At 35.5% G+C, this 24,981-nt stretch overlaps 1 protein-coding gene and 1 long non-coding RNA gene across 2 annotated transcripts; both read left to right on the plus strand.

Moving 5' to 3' along the window:
* Positions 1-1,321: 1,321 nt before the first annotated feature.
* LOC116405607 lies at positions 1,322-3,631 on the plus strand. The gene is made up of 2 exons (XM_031889545.1): positions 1,322-2,507; positions 2,757-3,631. The coding sequence occupies exons 1-2, from the start codon at positions 1,322-1,324 to the stop codon at positions 3,629-3,631; spliced, it is 2,061 nt and encodes a 686-aa protein (XP_031745405.1).
* Positions 3,632-11,500: 7,869 nt separating this feature from the next.
* On the plus strand, positions 11,501-14,223 carry LOC116405609. The gene is made up of 3 exons (XR_004218712.1): positions 11,501-11,792; positions 12,540-12,609; positions 13,876-14,223. It is a non-coding gene; the product is annotated as an uncharacterized LOC116405609 (long non-coding RNA).
* Positions 14,224-24,981: the final 10,758 nt, after the last annotated feature.

Here is a 24,981-nt window from a genome sequence, read left to right on the forward strand (position 1 = left end):
CTGGTTTGGCTGTGGTAGCGAGTGCAATAGGAAAACCTCTTTCAGTTGATCTTGCTACTAAAGAGAGGCGTCGTCTTTCTTATGCCCGTATATGTGTGGAATTGAATGTGGACAGTATTATGCCTGCCGAAGTAACAGTCAACCTTAGAGGAGAGGAATTTATTGTAACTGTCACTTATGAGTGGAAACCGAAAAAATGTAACTTGTGTCGATCTTTTGGACACTCGCAGAACACCTGCCCTAAGAAAAGAGGCAATGAAGATAGTAAAAAGGAAGCTGCAAGTAAAGAGGTTCCTGTTAAAGAGGTTGTTCCTACTAAAGAGGTGGTTCCAATTTGTGGGGAGTATGAAGATGTTGTGTTGGAATCCTTCCAACACATGGAAGAAGGAGAAATTATTACCCATAAACTGCCTGAAAAGGTGGAGGTAAATTGGGAGGAATTTACCCCAGTTGACAGGAAAAATAGGGGAATGATCTCTATTTGGGACAGAGGGAAAAGGGCGGAAGTGAGTATCACTAACTCCTTTAACAACCTCATGGAGGTGGATAAAGGAGATAAATGGCCTTTATCTATAGTGGATGCCTCCCCTCCTCCCTTACGAGTAGATGACTCTTCTATGGTCCTTTTGAGTACTGCAGGTGATGTAATTCCTATGGGAGAGGCGGCTCCCATACGACCTCATGGTTAGTTGGTGTACGTGGAACGTGCGGGGCCTTAATAGCCCTATAAAGTGTAGAGCGGTGAAGGACTTCTTAGCTGTGTCTACGGTGGGTTTCTGTTGCATCCTGGAGACTAGAGTTCGAGAGGAGAACTTTGTCTCGATATCTAGAAGATTTGTGATTCGTGGGGGTTCATTAGTAACTACAGCGATAGTGGAGCAGGTCGAATGTGGATTATGTGGAAACGTAACAGTTTTGTGTTCACGACTAACGAGGTTGTCGACCAGTTTATTTTTGGTGTAATAACAGATTTGATCTCTGGGGAGAAGGTAGAGGTTCTGTGTGTGTATGCCTATAATAGTAACATCGAGAGACGTGTTTTATGGAGGCAAATGGCTGAGATCTCTGCTGGTTGGAGAGGACCGGGTATGGTCTTGGGTGATTTTAACACCATCAGACTCCAGTCTGAAGCATTCGGGGGTGCTCCGAACGTGGGGGATATGGAGGAGTTTGACATGGCTATTCGAGAGGCGGACCTTGTTGAACACGCGGTCCAGGGGAACTGGTTTACTTGGACTAGTAAGATACATGGGTCGGGTTTGATGAGAAGAGACTTGATCGTATCCTAGTGAATGATGAGGGGCTTAGTACATGGCCTAACATGAGGGTTAACGTCCTCCCGTGGGGTATTTCTGATCATTCTCCCATACTTGTCTATCCCAGTAATCAGCGAAGCCAACAAGTGGTCTCTTTTCGTTTCTTTAACCATTGGGTTCAAGAAGCGTCCTTTATGGATGTTGTGTCCTCTGCTTGGACCAAAGATACTAGAGTTTCTCCAATTGTGAATATTGTGAGGAACTTAAGAAATCTCAAGTCGATTCTTCGCAGACATTTTGGTAGGCATATCCGGACCATCAGTGAGGATGTTCGTCTTGCCAATGATACCATGGACCGAGCTGAAAGAGAGATGGAGACGAACTCTCTGTCGGAGGAGGCGAGTAATCACGCGAGCTTAGCCACGGTAAACTTTTGGAAAGCGGTTAGAGTGGAGGAAGCCGCTATGCGTCAGAAGTCGCGAACCAGATGGTTGAAGCTAGATGACCAGAATACTGCCTTTTTTCATCGATCTGTTCGATCAAGGCAGAGCAGCAATGCTTTGAGATCAGTTATTGACCCAGATGGAAATCGGTTGACTAACCATGATCAGGTGACTCAGGTGGTAGTGAATTATTTCAAAGATAGTCTGGGTTCTCAGAATATTAGCTATGGAGAGCTCTCTACTAGTATTGAGGAGATTGTTCAGTTTAGATGGACTGAGGAGTGTTGTCAGGCCCTCCAGTCGCCTATTGGCAGGGAGGAAGTGAGACGTGTTCTGTTCTCCATGGATGGTGGAAAGGCTCCAGGCCCTGATGGGTATTCAGTTGGCTTCTTCAAAGGAGCTTGGACGGTGGTTGGAGAGGGTTTCTGTGATGTCGTCTTACACTTCTTTGAGACCAATTACTTCCCTCAAGGGGTGAATACGACTGCTATTACACTTATTCCTAAAAGGAATGGTGCTGATCGATTGGAGGATTTCAGCCCTATATCTTGTTGCAGCGTTATTTATAAGTGCATTTCAAGAATATTGGCAGATAGGCTTCGTGTGTGGCTTCCTTCTTTTGTTAGTGGAAATCAGCCAGCTTTCATCCCTGGGAGGAGTATTATTGACAATATTCTTCTTTGTCAGGAGCTTGTAGGGGCATACCATTTGCACAGAGGTAAACCTCGGTGCACTATGAAGGTTGACCTCCAAAAAGCTTATGATTATGTTAATTGGGATTTCCTCTTTGGCCTGCTGATTGCCATAGGTACGCCTTTAAGATTTGTGAGTTGGGTTCGAGCGTGTGTGACCTCTCTGATGTTCTCCATTATGATTAATGGATCGTTGGAAGGTTTTTTCCATGGGAGGAAAGGACTTAGACAAGGTGACCTTTTATCCCCGTTCTTATTTGTGATGGTCATGGAGGTGCTTTCTCGCATGTTGAACAGCCTACCTCAGAATTTTCAATTCCACTAGTTTTGTGAGAAGGTCAGATTAACTCATCTTACTTTTGTAGATGACCTGATGATCTTTTGTACTGCTGATAATCATTCTATGAGTTTCATAAAAGAGACTATTAAGAGGTTTGGTGAGCTTTCGGGACTGTTTGCTAATCTTGCTAAAAGCTTAATTTTTCTTGTGGGGGTTAATAGTTCGAAAGCCTCTCGGCTTGCTGCTAACATGGGTTTTTCCATTGGTCATCTCCCTGTTCGTTATCTTGGGCTTCCTCTCCTCTCTAGAAGATTGCGGAGCTCTGATTGTGATCCCCTTATTCAGCGTATTACCAGTCGTATTCGGTCTTGGTCTGCTAGAGTGTTATCTTTTGCAGGTAGACTTCAGCTTGTTCGCTCAGTCCTTAGGAGCCTTCAGGTTTATTGGGCTAGTGTGTTCATGCTTCCTATGAAAGTCCACAGAGACGTTGATAAGATCTTGAGGGCTTATTTGTGGAGAGGTAACGAGGAGGGAAGAGGTGGTGCTAAAGTTGCCTGGGATGAGGTTTGTCTTCCTTTTGATGAAGGAGGTCTTGATATTCGCGATGGATCTTCTTGGAATATAGCAAGCACGTTGAAGATATTATGGTTGCTACTTGTTAAATCTGGTAGTTTATGGGTTGCTTGGGTGGAATCTTATATCCTTAAAGGGAGATCGCTCTTGGAGATCGATGCTGGGGTGAGTCGATCTTGGTGCTTTAGGGAAATCTTGCGTAAGCGGGATATCCTTAAAGATCATGTTAAGATGGAGGTGGGCAATGGAAGGAAGTGTAGAGTGTGGTTGGTTCCATGGATTCAGGGTGGGCCGATTATCCAGCAGTTTGGGGAGAGGGTGATCTATGATGCAGGTAGTCGGTGGGATGCGAGGCTGGTGGATTTCATGGGTCGGGATGGTGATTGAAGGTGGCCGCTTGTTTCTTTGGATTTGATGGACATTTGGGATAGGGTTCAGGGAGTGAGGCCGAGTCCGAGTGTTGAGGATAGGTGGGTCTGGGTGCCGGGGAGTCATGATAGTTTTTTATCACCAGTGCGTGGGAGACTATTCGTCCTCATAGTAGTAGGGTTGGTTGGTCGGGTTTACTATGGGGTGGGGGAAATATTCCTAAGCACTCCTTTTGTGCTTGGTTGGCCATCAGGGATAGGTTGGGTACTAGAGATAGGTTAAGTCGGTGGGATAGGTCGATTCCTTTATCGCGTTTGCTTTGTGGAGGGAACTATGAGTCTCGTGATCATTTGTTTTTTTCTTGTCATTTTGGGTGGGAGGTTTGGTCGAGGATCCTTTTGCTTATGTCATCTTCTCATAGAATCGGTTATTGGGAAGAGTGTGAGGAGAAAACTGTGGCGCCTTCTCTGGTGTGCTACAATTTATTTCATTTGGCAGGAGCGAAATCATCGTCTTCATGGAGTTGCTATTCGGGAGCCTATGGTTGTATTCCAGCTCATTCGGTCGTGTATTAAAGCGCGTGCTGCTTCTTGGTCGGATGGTGTTCATGGTCTTGTTTAATGTTCTTTTCGTTTGCTTGTCCCCGGGCTGTGGGGTTTCTCTTCTCTTTATTAACTTTGTTGTCTTTCTCTCTTCTTCTTTTTCCTTTTAATGTTTGGAACACTAGTTGGTTTCTTTTGGTTTTAGTTCTTGTTCCCGAGATGTGGGGTTGTTTTGGGTAGCTTATGGGTTGTTTTGTCTAACTACTTGTTCTATGAGTGTTGTTCGCTTCTTTTGTCTTGACCTTAGGCTGTGAGGTCCACCTTGTTGTTGTATAATATTATCATTACCTTTTCAAAAAAAAAAATCAAACTCAATGCTAAGTTTGACTGCTCCCTTCGAAGTGACAACAAGCCTTGTTTTTGCCCTAACTGTGGATCGAGGAGGATTCCTCCTCTTTTCAAAGCCCTCAATCAAACTTCACATTATGAGTAAAACAGGAAAAATTTTTCATCTCGGGTGCGTGTACCTCACACGCGATCTCTTCCCCTAGGATTTCCAAGTTCTACTCAACTCAGCATGGTGAAGGAGGCCGAACCGACTGGTGAGTGCTGCGGTCAGCAAGGGATCAAATTCGAAGGTAATTCGTTCGGTTTTGGCAGATTGAATGTTGATAAACTCAATGTCATTTGGTATCCATTTATGAGAATCTTATCTTACAATGTGATCAATTGCGGTAACTAGGCATTACTAGAACTGATGGGATATCATTTCTATGATTCGGGACTGAATTTCTAAGCGTGCTTGCTCACCTGAAATTGTTTAAATCGGTTAATTTCCAAGCACATTGAATGCTGACTTTGAACTATCTTGAAAGTTATTGTCGTGTGGTACGAATCGAAATAATTATGAAATAAGGCATATCAGATTCTGCGTTTGAAGACCTTCCCGTTGTACTTGTAATTCACTCTGGCTTTGTGCAGGAATCTCGCATTGGAGCTAATCGTAACCTTTCGGTTGCAATTTTAATTCTTTTTGATGTTCATTCGTGTTCCTAGATTTGCGGCCTGACAAAGAATCATCTACGGGTACGTTGGGTATGAATGTCCTATAGCATGAAACGATGTTTTCCCCCAAAAGCTGCTAGATAGCTTATGGGATAACTCAACCGATAGTTTCATACTTGACATTCATAAACACGATGCTTGGCAGCTATCCAATTGTATTTCATTTTATCGAGAATGGCTTTTTTTAATGCATATTGTCAATATTTGTTTTCTTTTTTAAAATAATAATGTTGATTGTCTCATCTTTTTTTATTCGGTCTGGCATTCTACTTGAGCTACTCAGTTTTCTTTCCTTTGTTATGACAACTAATGCGGGTGATAAAAAACTTAGGCACTTGCTAGTAACCGATGGGGTAAGCCATTCTGCTATGGTTCTACAACTTAGTTTCTAAGTAGGTAGATTTGCTCACCTTCTATATGCTGTTCATTAAACACTTAATTTCATCAAGACCAATTTCTCACTCACACATGGTCTTGCATTCTCTAGAAACGTCCTAAAATGAAAATTGTTGTAGTTAAGACTACAATAAGGTCTATGAATAAGTTATGAAATAAGATCTCATAAGAGAATTTGTAAGTTTTAACAACCTTACCCGTTGTTATCTTGGGTTAAAATCCACGTCTGGCTTTTCCAAGTGTCTGAGAAAATTGCGTTTGGATAAGCTAAGTCAAGTAAATTTGCTTTCGGTTTGCTCGTCTTAACATTATCCTTGTTATAGACTTGACATCTTCAAATTTAGCAATATAAGCTTTGCTTCCTGACGAAGAATCTTCTACTTATTACAATACATAAGAAAAATTCTATTAATCAAACCCTGTATCATAATTTATAGTGCTGATAATGATTATTCTATTAATCCCTACCGAATAAGATCGAACGAAGAATCATAATTCATATGAACTCTCCAATTTCATCGAGACCAATTTCTCACTCAAACATGGTCTTGCATTCTCTAGAAACAGTCCTACAATACAACAAATGAAGGGAACTAAAAAGTTGTTAACAATATAGGTCTATTGAAAAAGTTAACAAAGGAAAATCTCAAAAACTAATATGTAAGTCATAACAACCTTAAGTTCTTCTTATCGTGGGTTAAAATTGCTACGTTAAAGGTTTTTCCAAGAAGTCCGAGCAGTACTAGCAATGTAAATAAGGTTAATGTGCAACTAAATTCTGCAGTCATAAATTTACTCGTATTAACATTATCATTGTTATAGACTTGACAACTATCAAGAAATTTATCAATATAAAATATGCTTTAACAAAACGTACCTTGAGGTTCCTCCAACCTTATTAAAAAAGCAAATAATCCAACAATTTAACCAAATTTATAAGTGCATGATTATGTATATCAATTGATCACAATAAAATAAGATCGAACATAATACCCATGAGTAATATTTAAAGCCACCAAATGAAAGTACAATGATGAAAACCTGAAGAACAAATACCGGTATGAACAAAAAAAGAATACAATTCATACAATAAAACAAATGTCTAGGAGTGTTAACTAACCGTCGAAAGGTTGGTTTACCTTGTATACACACTTCAAAATATCTGAAGAAAAGTGGAGGGAAAAAACCAACCAATCCTAATCTATGATCGGAAATAAACTCCTCAACCACAAATAGCCATTAAAAGTTTTCTTCGTTTAAAGTGTGAAATCACAAACCTTTGAAGGATCCCACCATCACTCTCTTTCTATCCCCTTCAAAACCTCATTATTTTCAAGAGAGGCCTCAAAGCTTCTTCCAATTAACATAAAAGAAGAATGAAAGAGAAGGAGAGAAAGGGAAAGTGGTTCAAAAGCTATGGAAAAAAAAGTAAAAGAAAATGGTCTACTCATCGGCACATCTTACACAGATGATAATGTTAGGGCAAGGCAATGAGAGACAGAATGCTTTTGGAGCCTTCTCCTCTACTTTCGAAGATTTTAACAAACTAAAATATGCAAATGTTACAAGAAAGATCTTTGGAGATTTGAAATAATCCAAAATAAAGAAAAAGGAAAACCCCAATATGTACAAATTTCATAATCTAAAACTTGAAAAGTGATTGAATGATGAGATATGTTTGTACAATCAATTATAGAGACAGTGAAACATTAAAACAAAAATGAAACGTACCAAGATAAAAAGAATAGCAACTAGTATTATGACCTTTGTATGTCTTCAAAATACAAACATCAAAATGAATCAAGAGATCTACCACACAAATACTGGTATCAACACAAATAAAGCAATTGTTTTAGTAACAATATTTGAGTACAATTAAACTAAGCATGCTATTGTCCTTGACAAATTTACATTCTTCTAATCGAACAAAATCTGACCTTTAAATAATGATAGAAACTGAAGATGAAAGCAAGTTTAGCTACAACTTCAGACCGTGTTATATATGATGGAACCTATAAAAAAAAAGAAGAGTACCTAACTATATATACACAGAGGAGATCTGATGCTTTCTAGCACATCAGAGGCTCAATCAATTTATATTTAATTGAAAAACAATCCCTATATTTTAATGCATACACATTGAATAGCCCCTGTTTCAATCCAATTTACAAAACTACCTCCATAAAATTACATAATGGGGGAAGTTCGACCGGATGCACTGTGCTTTACCAGAACCACATGAAATTATTGGAACATAGTTCATTCAATTAACTTTCTATTCAATAATTGAAACAAATGGAAAGAGGATAATTGAATATTAAATAAAGATGGAATTAATTGGGAACTCACGGAGTAATGCGATTTGTTCGGGGGCTCACCACTGGAGTTGGAACAGAGACAAGGATTAGAAAGGAAAGGAAGAGGAGCGTCTGATAATCCAGCGGATTCTTTGATGAGTGGAGTACTAGTAGTAGTAGTGGAGGTTCCAAGGACATTGAAGTCAATCCGGTGAGACTGAGGGAATCCAGAAGGTTGAGGTTGACGAGAGTAGAAATTGCAACCAAAAATCGGTGACGATGGTGGAATCGAAATTGCGAGGGAAGAAGAAAAAAGCATCACAAGTCGAAGTAGAGGAGGAATCAACACTGGAGAAAGGAGTAAGATGAGGAGAACCTGCCATTAATGGAAGAGGGAGGAAGTGAGAGAGAAAGGAGAGGGAATTAATTAATTAAAGAGAATTAGGGTTTGAGAAGAGAAAGGGAAAATGGAGTGTACGAACAAAGAAAAAGAAAGAAGAAATGGAAAGGACGCGCTAAGAGAAGAAGATGGAGATGGATCGGTTGAAATGGGTATGATAGGGTTTCTTCCTTAAAGAAACGGAAATTGAGAGATAGGCCTTAGGGTTTTGAGAAGAGAAAGGAAAAATGGAGTGTACGAAGAAATGGAAAGGACGCACTAAGAGAAGAAGATGGAGATTGGATCCGCGACTAAGAGAAGAAGATGGAGATGGATCCGCGAAATGGGTATGATAGGGTTTCTTCCTTACAGAAACGGAAATTGAGAGATAGGCCAAAGAAGACAAGAGAGCAAGAGAGAAGGGGGAGAAGAGGGGGAAGAGGGAGACTTGGCCGTTAGAGAAGAGGAGAAAGAAACTTTAAATGAGAGAGACTGTACATGTAGGGTTTTTATTAGAATTTTTTTTTTTTTGAAATCTTGCTTAATTGGATTTAGAGAATTTTGTGTATTCGGTTCACCAACTCGTATTAGCTGTCCATTGGTCCATTGTTTTGTCCTTTTTTTTCAACAAACTAAATGTTTTAAACCATTTACAAATTAGATTTCGATAAATCGATAATCATATTTTTTACAATATAGGACTAAAAAAGTTAACTAATTTATATATATATATATATATATATATATATTATATATATATATATATATACACACAACAGTATTTAGTTAAATTACAAAAAAATTCTTTTGAATTTTGTAGTTTGTGTAAAAAAATTACCTTAAACTTTGAAATGTTAAAAAAAATTGTTTTGAACTTTTAAAAATTATTCATAAATACATCTACATACGTAGGATGAAGGTATTGGCATGCTTCTCTAAAAAAACTTTCCAAAAAGATGTTGTGTGACTTTTGAAAAGAAAAATTACAAATGGGGTCGTTTTTAAACAAATTAGATATATCAAGTTATATTTTTTTAAATTTTTTCCTTTTTTCACATATTATCAATCACATCTTACTTTTTTCTTTTTGCTTTGGAACCCTGCAAAAATAACAAAAACATTTATAATCACATGACTCATGTCACTACATTTTCTAAATTTTAAAAGTAGTAAATTTAAAAGTTGATAACTCTATGATTATCGTTTGATAGTCATCTAATATCACTAATTTTGTCATATTCGTAATATCCAAATAAGGTTTCTTGGTGAGTCTAGGAGTCGAACGTGAGGACTTATACTAAAAATATATTTATATTTTGAAATGATCTTAAGCTGGTTAATAACATACGCCTAAGAACCATAGCGGTATCATCCACTTGTAAGGGGGGAGGGGAGTCATCCACTATAGATAAGTTCCACTTGTCTCCCTCACCCAACTTCATAAGGCTGCTAAAAGAGTTAGGCATAATCACATCCACACGTTTACCCTTCTCTCGAACATAAACCAACTCTCTTTTCTTCCTAATAACGAGTAATTTCATCCCGATTACCTACCTCCTTTTCCTTAATATGCCTAATGGGGGAGCTATTAGTTTTACTTTCCTCCAATTATTTAACGTCTAACACCACATCCACAAGACACAATTGTCCGTTCCTCCTCTTTGTTTGAAACCACCTTGCTCACATCCTCCTCTCGATGAACTTTGTTTTCCACAATCTTAGAACTTACCACTAGAATGCCCAAAAGACCGGCACAAATTATACCTTCGAGGCTTCCACTCATAATTCACAGTCATAACGAAATCCTCTCCCCTATGGTGAATTGTAAATTCAGCAAGCATAGGAGAGTCCACATTTGATTCAACACATACTCAAGCATGTGACAACCTTCGTCTTTCCTTAGTAGCTAGAATCTAAAGATAGAGGTTTGCCTATAGCACTAGCCACAACAGTCAATCTGACATCTGTCCATAACTCCATTGGAATCGTACCTAGTTTAATCCATATAGGAATATAATAAAAAACAAAGGATTTAGGGACAATACCTGGAGTCCATTTACGAAGGAGCATACTTTTGCCAGCAAGATGTCGCGATCAACGAGATAGGATCCATTCAACAAGTTTTGGGCATCTGAATTGGAAACATATGAGTCCGTTCTCAAGAATTGTAATCGTTGCACTACTACAAAATCTACTTTACTTGACACTATGTACTTTTACATACTTGACATTTTTATTAAAAAAACGTCAAGTAATGATCATTTCAAAAGAAAAGCGTCAAGTATAGTTTTAAAAAGGGGAAACTTTCACGAAAGTTTTCAAACTATTTTACATTAGTTTTTACTTGACGTTTTTTTCGCGTCAAGTATAAGAGAGATTTTACTTGACGTTTTATTCGCATCAAGTATAACGAACTTTTACTTGACGAGAACAAAATGTCAAGTATAACGAACTTTTACTTGACATGAACAAAACGTCAAATATAACGAACTTTTACTTGACGCGAACAAAACATCAAGTATAGTTTGAATACAGCAAAATTTCATGAAATTTTTGAATTATTTTACATTTAGCTTTTACTTGACGTTTTTTTCCACGTCAAGTATAATGCATAATTTACTTGACGGTCTTTTAGTGTCAAGTATAATGCAACTTTTACTTGACATCTTTTTCATGTCAAGTATAGTTAACATTTTTATTTTGTCAAGTATAAAAATATAAAAATACTTTTTATTTCCCTCTTTTAAATTTTTTTAGTTGGATTTCTACCAACGTTTATTTTAATTTATGGTCAAGTATCATGTGTGGATAAATATTTTAAACATTTGTCGACTTAATTTACGCGGCGAAAGATCCCACGCCTTTTAGACATATTTATGCCAACGTAATTTACGTGACGAAAGACCCTAAATTTTTTATATGCATTTATGACGACTCAAAATTTATACATATGACAACGAAAATAACATGAGCATATGTTTTTTTTAAAAAAAATATATAATTTCAGTTTTTTATGTTCTTTAAAAAAAAAAACATAATCATTTTTTTATGTTTTTTTTTTAAAAAAACATAATTTCTTTTTTACTTCTTCCTCATTTTTTACTTTTTCCCTCCAACATTTCCCTCCCACTTTTCTCTCTCCCATACAACATTTCCCCCCAATTTGCCGCCTCCTCTTCTCACAGAACGCAACCCAACCACTTATCCTTCTGATTTCCCTCTTCCTCTTCTCACAACCTACCATCTGAACGCCGCCGCTACCCTTTCTCGATTTCCCTCTTCCTCTTATCGCAACCCACCATGCAAATGTCGCCGCTATCCTCCCCATTTCCCTCTTCCTCTTCTCGCAACCCACCATTCGAACGTCGCTGCTACTTGCTACCATCTGAATGTCGCTGAACGCCACTGCTATCTGCTAGCATCTGAACGTCGTTGGAGGCCGCCACCCTTTTGCTCACCAAACTCGTCGTAAGTGCTCCATTCGTTGCAGCTCACCCTAAGTAAGTTTAACTTTAGTTTATTTATCAAGATTTCAAAGCCTCCAACATTTTGCTTGATTGTATAAGATATTGATATAGATTAGTATATTGTTATTCTGTGTGAAACCAAGGTTAATGTATTCCTATAATTGAATTGTATTTTTTTTCAAGATTACTTTGCTATATGTTTTTTAAGATTACATTGTGTGCAAGGATATATCGATTTTGCAAAGCTATAGTTTTTCTAATTTTCTTTCTTCACTACTAATTGGAAACATTTTTTGTATTCCCATACTTTGAATTTTTTGAAGAACATAACTTGGTTATGATATTTGATGTCTAGTAAATTAGTGATTTGAAGCACAGAAGCCCTGAGTCGTGTTAGTTTGTTTTGTTTATTTGTTTTTCTTTTAAATTATATTCTTTATTCTTTTAGAAACCAAGCAACAATAAAGTCATAGTTTGCGACGAGAAATTGAAGAACATATTTGGAGGGAAAAATGAGGTTGGATTTTTGGAGATTGTAGGTTTGATAAGTACTCCACACTTTCTATAATTATTCAAAGTATGGAAGATAAACATAATATGGACCTTCTTCTTTAGTCCATGAAGATTAACTTTTTGTTTGTACAAGGGAAGAGTACTAACTATTGCTATCGGAAAATGTTTGCTTGATTCTAAAATCTTGGTTTGTTCCATTCAACGTGACTAACAATTTTTAATATGTAGGATGAATTTATTTTTTATGTATTTTGTTACATAACTTAGGTTCACTCGTGAGGGATTAATATCAAGCTAGTGGATGAATACTTATTGGATCTTGAAAGGAGATTTAAAGGTATAGATGTCTACATCTTTAACTAGCCCTTCTTTTTTTTCTTCTTTTTTTGTGCTTTTAACTACCCTTCTTAACAATGTTAATTGTTCCAAATTAAGCAATCGGTTATATTTCTCTCGTAAGTAAAAGACATTTAAAGTTGTTGTGTTAATTAGGGTCATGGCTTTTTAGATTTTCTTGGCAGATGATGCAAAAGCCTATAGAATACTAGAATTCACATCTTATATTTTATTGGTTGCTATTAGTTGGACTGGTCATTAATTGTTGCATAAGACAGATTTATTTTCTTGTACAACCTTTCTAGATCTTGTACGAATTTTCTCAATTTGCTACACGAACTTTAGAATTTTTGTCGATTGGAGTTCTTTTGCTTGTTTGATTATTTTGATCGACTAGTTATTTTTGTTTTTCACATTTTGAATTGTTTTGTAATGAAGGCAAAAAGGTGAATTAATAGTTTTGAGTAGATATGGTTTCCTTCAAAATGATTGACCGCAAGAGTGAGTTTAAATTTTCTCTTAAGGATATATTATTTTTTTATTTTGTTTAGTGGATCGGTTTCATATTTGAAATATTTAGTTATTGGTTTAGGGTTAAGCTACTTGGTTAGTACAATCTTATTATTGGTTTATTTTGTTTGTTTTTTGGTATTTAGAATGATTAGGACAGAGTGTTGTTCGTTTAAGGGGTTGAATATTGTGAATCGGGCTTTAGTCATTAATCGTTATGTAATTACGATGTTAATCTAGTATTTTGCTTCTCATCTTTGCCTCGATACTTGGAGTTTCATTATGGTCATCAACTCATTCACTTAGTTTAGTGTGTAGTTATGTGAGCCCTAGGTTTCTTAGAGATTATGTGTTGCATATTTTGTTAGGATTTCTACGTCTACGCTTAGCAATGCTCATGCATAAAAGAGAGAAGGTACGTGATTTTTTCTAATCATTTTGTTTCTTATATGAATTGTTTTTGTAATGGCATTAATGATAAATTTGGCTTAAGACTACGAGGATTTGTGCTCATTTTTTGGTTTGTGCTCATTTTCAAATCCATAAAATAAGTGCATTAAGAATTTTTATAAATGGTTATATATATTATTTAACTAATTAAACTTGTTGATTTAGTGGTGATCCAATATTTGAGCCATGAAATTAATACTGTTTAGACTAGATTTGTGTTCAAGTATGTGAATTATCATCACTTGTTGTGGCTGAGAGAAAAATGCAATGATCCTTTCTCTTGAATCTTGATTGTTGTATTGTGTAGGAAGAGAAGGCTATTGACCATGGAATTCTTTCCTTGCTCCAACCTGCAACTTTGGTTCAAACTTTTGGACAAAGGAACCATGTTTGCTTGAACGAGGGTCCATCATTGTTCCTCCATACTGTCCTCCCTAGAAAATGAAAACCCACCTAATCCCCCTTGAAACTCCTTGCTCTATCATCGTCTATTTTCGTGGATTGTTTTATGATGTTAACAATGACCCAGAAGGTGGTTATTACATAAGGTGCATGTTGGTTATGTCATTATTAGTTTTTTACATTCCTAGAATAGAACAGGGTTGAATACAACACTAATAGGGTATAGAAGTTTGACTTTGTTGTGTTTTGACAATTTAATTGAACCTACAGAGGTGCAAGAGCAGTTGTGTGGGAGAACTTGAAAAACAATCCTCTCTTTAATATCTTTACCGACCATCCAACGACGTATTATGAAGATATGCACAGGGAAATATTTTGTTTATGTCCTCTTGGACATCTCTATCGACCATCCAACGACATATTATGAAGATAGCTATTATTATTGATTTAGAACATGCCACATATAGTAAATTTTAGCTAACTATATTGGATTGAAATTGTGTAATTGTTGATGACATTGTTGAGATTAATGAAATTATTGTTGGTTTATTAATTATACTAAATTATTCATCATTTTTTTGTTGTAAATCTACTAGTTGAATAATTTATTTTGTTGATGGATCTGTTTTATTGAAATGAATGTACCTAATGCAAGAAATGAAAAATTGTGTATTAAATATATTAATAAATGATATACTTAAATTAAATACATGTCAAATATACTATTTCACTTGAATTAAATATAAAAATTTACTTGATGGATAAATAGTGTCAAGTATACTATCTTACTTGATGGGTAAATAGTGTCATGTATATTATCTTATTTGACATGTAAATAGTGTCAAGTATATAATCTTACTTGACGTACAAAAACCGTCAATTATAGGACTTTATTTGACACGTAAAATGCGTCATTTATATGACCTTACTTGACACGTAATAAGCGTCCAATGCGATAGATTACTTGACGTTAATACAATGTCAAGTAAATGTATACTTAACATTTTTTTAGTGTCAAGTAATGCGACTATACTTGACAGTCGATTACTTGACGCTTTTAAAAACGTCAAGTATACGTTTACTTGACAATGTATTCACGTCAAGTAAACCAATTTTTGTAGTAGTGTTGGCATTTTAATTTTATCAACAATAACAACGAGCTAAACGAAATCCTCTATCCAGGACGCACTAATGAAAACTAAAATGTAAAATAAGTACGAAGTAATTAATTAAAACAGAAGACAAAAGAAACCCAAAGTAAGTTGACAAAATGCCCACAATAAGCTTCAAGATGAGTGAGAGGGAACACCAAGAGAAACATGAATAGCCTTGCTAACTTTTCACTACTAGCCAACTACATAGTTTTTTACAATACGTGTTAGGGAAAATCTTTCCCTTTCCAAAACAAACCAATATATAATCAATCATTGGCTCCTTATGGGAAAATACAGAAGCCCTATACATGTCGGTTTCAAGCCTGTGTTGAACAACTTTTAATTCCCTAAGATAAGGAGATTTATCTGAAGGTTCGAGAATAATGACATGTCCTAAACTAACCCACCATTTCGCAACAGTGAACCAGTTTGATCGTTAGGGGACAACTTTTGATAATAAGCGCACAACCATGCCCCAATTCCAATGTTGCCCAAAAGTAAAGGCCTTTCTTCACAATGCTCCATAAAAACAATTCGACTTTCACATAAAGATCTTATTTCTTTTTTATTGCTCCAAGAGATCTAATAGATCTATTTTCACCACGCAAATCCCTTTTGTTATCATGGAAAATGTGTTGGTTGTGCTCAAACCAAATCTCTGCTAGCAACACTTTTATCAAATTAACCCATATTTTTTTTTAAAAAAAAAGAGGATATGAGTTTCACTATTATTAATATTGAAAAATGAAGAGACAAAGCTCAATGTCATGAGGATTATACAAAGAGCAATAGGATGGAGGATCAACAGACGCACCTGGACATCTCAACTAGGTTGACACCCCCTTAGCGCCCTCATCACATCCAAAAAGCGACAACACAAGATCAAAACCAAAAGCCACAAATAGAAGGCTTTTTTTGTGTTTGTTTTGCCTTTGGACATTACTCCTTTGTTATGGGTTTTAGCTTGGTTGGATATGATGAGGGTGCTATGGGGGTGTCAACCTAGTTGAGATGCCAAGGTGCACCCTCTGATCCATGGTTACATGTTCATTGTATAACTCTCTTGTACTATGAGCTTTTGTCTAATTATTTTATTATTTTAATATTAATAAAGAGGTTGTCTCCTTTTCAAAAAAAAAAAAAACACAAAACAAAACAAAAAAAAAAGCCACAAATATAAAACCAAACAAAATGATAAAATAATATGTCCAAAACAAAATCATAAATCATAGGTAGCAGGTCGAGAACAAACAAGAATAAGCCTTGATTGAGCAAAAAATCCCAACAAATATTGAATGTTTGGAGAAGACGGAACCAACATTTCGATACAAAGACATAATCAATTAAAAGGTGCTAAATATTTTTCATGTTATCAACACAAATGGGGCAGACATGAGGTGAGAGGACATGGGAGGGAAGTTTTCTTTGAAGTACTAAAGACAGTTTAATTTTCCAAACAACGTAATCCATATGGGGATATTTATCCAAAGAGTGAGCTAAATAGCCCAATGAGTGATTGTTTTATAAAACATCGTTTTGAAATAATAAGTATTTAACAATTAACTCTTAACATAAATGAAATCAAACTCAAACAACTTATCTCAAACTTTCCCTTTCAGTTGCTATACCTAGAATCGTCAAGACGAAAAACAATAAACTAGGCATAGAAGCCCTATCCCGTGATACGATACTTACGAGATGAAACTCTAGGCATCAATTGTGCCCTATCTCGTTATAACTACAATGAGATGGAAAACTAGGCATTCGTACAGGGTCTCGTCCCTTGAGATGGGAAACTAAGCATCTTTAGAAGTCTTCATCTCTTATCTAATACCAATGATGGAAAGCTAGGTATTTACTGAATATCCAAATCAAATGACCTCTATGCACAAGAAAATCTCTCCCGAAGGGTTGCTATATATCTTAGAATATTTTAGGTATAGACTAAAACATGCTAATATTATTTTCAAGCTTAAACATTTTGATAACTTAGCACAATCATGATTGCTTATAATTTTCATTACCAAAATGTTTCTAAATTCATGCTTTGGAAATACTTTATAAGTCAGTATCCTCAAATATTCAAACATCAAAGCATGCTTGAAACATTTGATAGTAAATTCATGTTTAGAAATCAACTTTAAACTCATTTTTGTCACTTATAGAGAGTAGCTTGGACCCTTGGCTTATAAATTTGTTCGATCTCCTTCAGATCTAAAATAATGAAAAATAATGGGAAATAATTCCATTTAATTCCCGTTGATCATAAAAATATCAAAACTTTGCTTAAAATTTCCAAATACCATAAAAACAGCCCAAAGACATTAGCTTGCGTACAAAATATTGTGGCAGAAGTTGGCAGGTGCGCGTAGAGCTTGCCTTGCCATGTCTCGTTCTAACCTCATGTGCAGCGTGTCACACTCACAACTTTTCAAACATGGAACAGACTATTGTGCGGCACTTGTTGTAACTCGATGAACACGTCAGTTGTATGAAATTCGATACGATGTAGCCTCCCTACAGGTTTTAAGAGAAATTGGTTTTATTAAACATGAGAGAGAAAGGAAAGCATTGGAAACATCGTTAAAAAAAACTTTGAAGACTGTCCATTGCAAAGAGTACCTCTGTGATAAGATTGGTTTGTGGAACCAATTGGGATGGGAAAAAGTTTAGAGATATTTGAGAGAAACTCTTTTCTTTTTGCAAAGAGCAATAGCGTTAGCCTTATTTTTTCTTTTTTTATTAATTCATTTTTTTAAGAAAATTGTTTTCTTCTAGATATTATAACTCTCTTTCCTTCTAGGAATAAAAAATGAAGTAGAAGAGAACCATGAGATTCTATTAATTTACAAACAATTAAATTAATATATATTTCAAATCTACTGATTAATTAAACATTAATCAATTAGTTAATAATTAATGAAATCACATTTAATTAAATAATATTAAACTAAACTATTAATTAATTCTCCAATTAACTAATAACACTAAATTATTTATCTTATATTTAACTTAAATTAATTTTGAATCATATTCAAATATAAGTTTCTCTCAATAATTTTAATATGAATCCAATTCACATTAAATTAATATTTGAACTCATTCAAATATTTTATCTCTCATAAATTAATTTTGAATCATCCCCAAAGTTAAATTTATATAGTAAAGTTTGATAAACTTTATATTATAATGTATCACTATACATTATACTAATTCCCAAGTTAAATTTAAACATTTTAAATTACAACTAATACAAATAAATCTCATTACCCTTTACGAGCTAGGAAAGGGACCTAATGGACCTACAGATCAGAAGCTACAACGATCTAAGATTAATTGGCTAAACTCATTAACCACATTAATCAATATTCGTTAGTTGTGTGTACACTCCACTAAAGACTCACAACTGAACTCTTCTCACTAAAAATATATTTCTGTGTCCACGGATATAGACCAATAATAGTAAGTTAGTCCTTCACGAGTGTTTGTAACACCAGTTGGATCAATTTACCGCTTTACCCCTATGTTACCTCTAATCCTTAAAAACCAGTGCTCCTCTAATGAACAACTTGTTTATGGTCCTACTAATAAACAAAAACCCCTCTCATGTCATAGAGAGAGTACGGGCCCTTTGTTTAAGTTTTGGAGACACCATTTAAGCTAACATTCATCTACTTATCCTACAGTAGGAAATGAGTGAATTCCATTTTGTGCAATTATAATCCCAACTCCCCACTCAGTCTTGTCCCCAAAATCACTACTACAAAAACAGGCTCTCTTGACGGTTGTAGTTTTCCTTTCTTGACGTTTTTTCCCAAAAACGTCAAGAAAGATGTGATTTCAAATAAAAAAGCGTCAAGAATTTTTATGAAAGGCCAATTTTCAACTTTCTTGACGTTTTTTCTTGACGTTTTTTAAACATCAAGAAATATCTAATAATTTTTTGACGTTTAAAAAACGTCAAGAATGTTTATGAATTCAACATTCTTGATGTTTTTTAAACGTCAATAATATATAGTTTTCCTCGACGTTTTAAAAACATCAAGAAATTTATAAAAAATTCTTAACGTTTTTAAAATGTCGAGATAATTCTAAAAAGTTCTTGACATTTTTAAAAACGTCAAGAAATTTATAAAAAATTCTTGACGTTTTTAAAACGTCAAGATAATTCTAAAAAATCATTGATGTTTTTAAAAAGTTCAAGAAATTTTAATTTGTTTTTGACGTTTTAAAAACGTCAAGAAATTTCTAAAAAATTATTGTGTTAATATTCTTTTACAAAACCCAACGTTTCAATTAGATCACTTCCCCTTTTCTTAATTAAACCTAATTCGCCGCGACTTTGTCCCTTCTCCACCCGAAATCAAAAGCGTCGTTCACCTAACCTTCCCTTTGCGTTCATCTGTGCATTCATCTGCGTTCATCGCCGGAAAAGACTTCCCTTCGCGTTCATAAGCATTCACCTTCATTCATTTGCGTTCATCGTCCGTCACCGTCCGTCTGCTTTGCGTTCCCTTCACCTTCGTTGATTTGCGTCCGTCTGTTCACCGTTCGGAATGCGTAAACACATTCTCTGTTCGAAAACGAGTAAACACATTCACCGTCCTTCTGTCGCATTCCACTTTCGCTAAACCTCTATTCGTTTCCAAATCCTTCATGGTTACTCATTTATTTTCTTCCCTTTCTAAAGGTAATAATTTTCCTTTTTTCCTTTGTGATTAAAATTTGTAATTTGTAATTTAAAATTGGAATGCAAAATTAAAGAAGAGGAAATATGCCTTAGAGAATGGAAGAAAGGTTTTGCATTTTAGGCTTGAAAAGGGGGGATACAAGTTATTATAATTGTAATATATAATATTTTGAACAAGGCTACCAAGCGTGCGAATATGATTCATTGGTTAGTTTAGGGATTGGAAAGAGAAGGATTGTGGAGTTTGTGATAATATTTTGGTACATTGGAGCTGGAAACAGAGAATATTAAAAAACACATACTGTTATACACAGTATTATAATAATACGAATCACTAGCTTTTCTTCTTCGTTTTCTTTTTCTTCTCCTTTAATTTTTTTTATGGGTATTGTATTGAGTTTTGTGTTTTAGATTGTGAAGTATGGGGTAGCTAAACTCTTAATCCTAGGGATAGATGTAGACAAAGTTTATGAATTATTCTTTGTAATGCATCTGATTATTTGCTCTTAATCTTTTCATGTTTTTATGTGAATAGCGTTCATAATATCTTAATCACAGATTAATTGTTGATTGGCCATGAACCTTAATCTTTGCATGACTAGAGTGGTTATGAACTTGGAAAGAGATAATTAAGGATCCTTGAGGAGGTTGTTGAAAGAAGTTGACCTAAAAACTTTTGTTTGTTAATAAAAAGAAAAATGAACAGAGATTCATCTTCGTCAGGGGTCTTGATGTTTAATTTAATTTAAATTGTGTATGAATTTTTAATTACGAGAATTTTAATATGTTGCAAGAGCACTATAGCCAAGGTATAGAGTGAGGGAGATAAGGTTTATATGTCTTAGAGAATGGAAAGATGGAATTTGTGCTAAAATCATTAGTGTTCCAAATACAATTATGAATTGGGTATACTTGCATTCCCCCTTCTGGATTGCATAGCACATAAATATACTCTCATGGATTGCATAGCACATAAATATACTGTCAAAAACAATAACATAAAACACAAACTTGATTTAGTTTCATTCACACTTGTACACCAACATGTTTCAAGTAATGATCATATATTAAAAATCATTTTCAAATTTGGTAATATAAAATGGAAGAAGTGAGACCTTGAGGTTTTGACCACCAATACTATCTAACTGATGAGTTTATGATTTTTGTTTCTACTGTGTTCTTTCCTTAAGCTTTAACTTGTTTTAGGGGCAAGATGGTGAAGGTCTAGTCCACAACCTTTCCCAAGAATTTGATGATGTTTGGGTTGACCCAATTATTGTTATTGGACACCGTTTTATGGTAATTGGTTGTTATGGTTTTTAAGTGTGTTTTGATATCTTGTGTTAAAAAATAATTGCAAAAAGTCGGAAAAGTTTGTTAAAGATTAGGTGTTTTTAAGTTTGTCATTCCACTTTAATTCTCACCAGTACTTGCTGAATGGAAGCCTCTTGTCTAAGACAATTCGAGTGGAATAACTCTCGTGACTACCACAACATTTGGGAACTCACCAAATGTAAGATTATTCCTTTATCCTAGCATTTGATCTCTCTCTATAATTTGGTTTGCTATCGTAAGTTTGATTAAAATAAATGCTGATAATTCAACTCCAATGTTCTTATTTTCTAAACTCTCATTCAGTCAGTTAGAATCAGAACTCATTTATTTATCTTGTCTCCATAATTTGGATTCAAAGATTCATCACAATAATCTTCTCAACAACATTCTTGAAAAGGTATTGAATTTTCAACTGTGTGACCTTTATACACAAATTTCTTCAAAGAAATTTACATTCTTTAGAGTTTAGAGCTTTGAATTCTAGTACAACTTATGAAGCTTTTGATACTTGTTAGACTTTTTTGCTTGGTGCGGATAAAACCTTATTTAGCATGTTCTCTTTTGATATTTGTTAGACTTTTTTGCTTGGTTGTCCTTAGTGTTTTCCTCTTTAGCTGAAATTTCTCTATCTTGAAAAAAATAGAGCTTTAAAATTCAACTTTAACTTTATTTGATACTATCTTAGTCCATACTTATTTTGGTATTTCTTTCCTTTCTCACAAACACATCTAAGAGGTTGCCTTCACAATATGGCCAAATTAACAATATGGCAACCTTTTTCATTGCAAAACATATTAGACGTTGGTTACTTAGTTAGCCTTATTGGGTAAATAATTGACATTTAGGTACTTTTTAGTTTGTATATTTATAGATGCCAAATCGATATGTGAATTTTAATTGTTGCTTATTTGAAACATTGCAACCATTTGATAAAATGTTGCTATGTGAATCCATCTTAACATGATATATTATTTTATTTTGGTTTAGGTTGTGGAATCCAAGTTTGTATTTGAAGTCAAATTCATCCAAGATCATTGAGTTCATAATACACTCAAGATTAAGACTAAGTTATCTAGGTCATCCTAGTGAAATAGAAACCTAACTAGTTAATGTAGTAACACCAAGTGGTTACTATTTCACAGTCTAGTCTATTGCAATCTCATTGCATAGGATACCTTCACTCGCATGTCAACTACATGAACACATTGGATCATTGTATTTGTATCAAATACAAAGTGAGTCGTATTCATAATGTTACCAGGATAAAGGTACCCAGTCTTATCCGTATACTATAGACCCTTTAAGCTGATCTCGAACATTGATCCCTGTATGTCTCTACATACTATTCAATACTTATTAAACAGTTTAGGATGTTAGTTTATTGGATTTGAGTTATTAAGACAAAACTAATAATATAATCAATAACAATTATTACAATAATAACACTTTATTAACAATGGTCAATGGATTATATTTACAATCTACGAGTTTTAGGACATAAATTCCAACAAACTCCCACTTGGACTAAAACTCTCGTCTCTTTGGGATGTTCATAATAAAGTAATCCTCTAACATTGAAAATGGTAAAATGTACAAGTGTATTACATAAAATGTGTATATACAAATACAATAAACTAGGGCATCCTCATACCCATTACACATCTGCCACTTTTCCTAGATTACCTAATGTACATAACTCGCAGATCTAGACTTTCTAGAAGACCCTCGAACACTTTAGCCATGAGAGTCTTTGTAAATGGATTAGTAATATGCCCCACTATTATCACAATATAAAGTGATGGGGCATGTTCATGTTTGGAACAACTTCCAAATTATGCAAGAACTTCCTCACCAAAACTGCTTCTTTTGCTGCTTCACAAGTAGCAATATACTCAACTTTCATAATAGAGTGTGTAATGACGCGTGGCTCAGGCTGCTTGATCATGCCAGGACATGCTTCTTGCATGTCCCAAGCCTAAATAACCTCTTTCGCTCAAAACACACGCTCATCTCACCTTGTCATCCTGGCAATCAACCCACCCATGGCCTTGTCTAGAAATATGATTTTTCTACCAGAAACTTAACTCGACTTTGAAGCTTAAATCAATAAGATTCCTTCTACAAACTTACTTAGAATGTCTTCACTAGCTTACCACAAAGTGTCACTAACAAATTCCAAGTATTGAGTTATGTAGCTCAAAATACTCTACATTGTTCAAGTTTTTTTTTTTTTTTTTTTTGAAAATGACCTTTGAGTCTTTCTTCACTTCAATGCCTTTCTTCTTGGTAGCCTTTCTCTTGATACTACACTCAATTTAGGAGATTTTCGAAGTAGAGTTACCCAATTAACACAAGTTGATTGTTAACATAATTCGTCCAAAGTTGTACATATAGTGATCCTTGCATGCTCTTTGGTTGAACCTTTTTTTCTCACCTCTTACGCCCATACTTGCCACTTTCCAACTCATGCAAGACACTTATTTGGCAAAACTTAGGTATCTTGTATGTTGTCCACTTGTACTCTACCGCACATCTTACCTCATATTGCTTAAGTCATCCTTGGACGCATATCCCTTTTTCTATGAGGGTTCTTTAGTAAATTCTTACTGCCAAGAATGCCTAAGACTTTTTTTTCTCGCCTAATCTCCCAAACATCCCTCAATGCCTTCAACAAACCATGCCATCTTGACTAGCATTTGGTTGAATTGCCCCATTGGCCGCATGACCTATGTCCACATAGCCCACCTCTTTGTTGCATGACATTCCTTATCCACGTTCTAACTTCTTTAGAGTTTCTTGACATTTCCTAGATGCTTAGCTTCCTTGCCTAGCGCATACCCTTGGTCATATAGCCTTGTCTTATAGAGGTTGTCTTGACACCTTTCGGCCATACCACATCTCAACCTTTGGCCACCCAACATGTCTCTTTAGAGGTTCGCTTGACACTTTTGGCCGCCTAGAGTATGCAACATGCCCTAGCCAACACTTAGCCAATTTTCGAACACCCTTTAGGCCTTTCTTTGTTACGATGACACTTTTCTTTTATCATCTTAAAAATATTAACACATCTTCCATAACACTTCAACTAAACTATCCAATCTTAAACCATCTTTCTCCTAACATCAACCCCTAATGTCCTATTGAGTTCTTTAGATGAATTAAGGATTATTGGGTATCGGTGTTTACACGCGAGATGTAAGTCTTCCTCCTTGGAATTACGTATAGTAGTGTGCGGAGGGAGAGGAATGTGATGCAGGTCTTCCTCCTCAACCCTAAGGAATTCTTCTTCGCTAACAATGCCCTTTTGATCGGGTAAGGGCTTGTTCGGTCAGGTCGTGAGGTGAAGGATGTTGTTATAATGATGGGGGATTTGGTGGTGAGAGGATAATAGACATGCGAGAGGACTTGGGTAAGATTGATGAGGGGGAGTTTCAATTTTTGGATGAGGACTGGAATTGAAGGATTTGGATTTTGGAGGAGGCAATGAGAGAGTTAGGGGTCAGATTGCAAGAGGTTTAGGGTCGATGGCCACGTCTAGCTTTCGACTTTTTTCCTTTTTATACGAGTTAGACGCGTCATCGTGGACATTTCTCCTCTTGAGTAGTGGTGGCAGCGGAGAAGCCTCTTCTTCTTCTCTGTCATTCCATTCTTCTCCCTTAACTTTATTTAAGGTTTTGAGGTGTCTCTCTTCTTCTTTATTTTGATGGAGTGTTATGGTTTGGTTGAGATTCGCCTGAGAACATGCATAAGGGGTGATTGCAGAAAAGCTAAAAGCTTAGGAACCGTCGGAGGAAGGGCAGATCATTAATTGTATGTAACGCCTTCCTCTTAC

Source organism: Cucumis sativus, unplaced genomic scaffold (assembly GCF_000004075.3).
Source record: "Cucumis sativus cultivar 9930 unplaced genomic scaffold, Cucumber_9930_V3 scaffold124, whole genome shotgun sequence".
Taxonomy (NCBI): domain Eukaryota; kingdom Viridiplantae; phylum Streptophyta; class Magnoliopsida; order Cucurbitales; family Cucurbitaceae; genus Cucumis; species Cucumis sativus.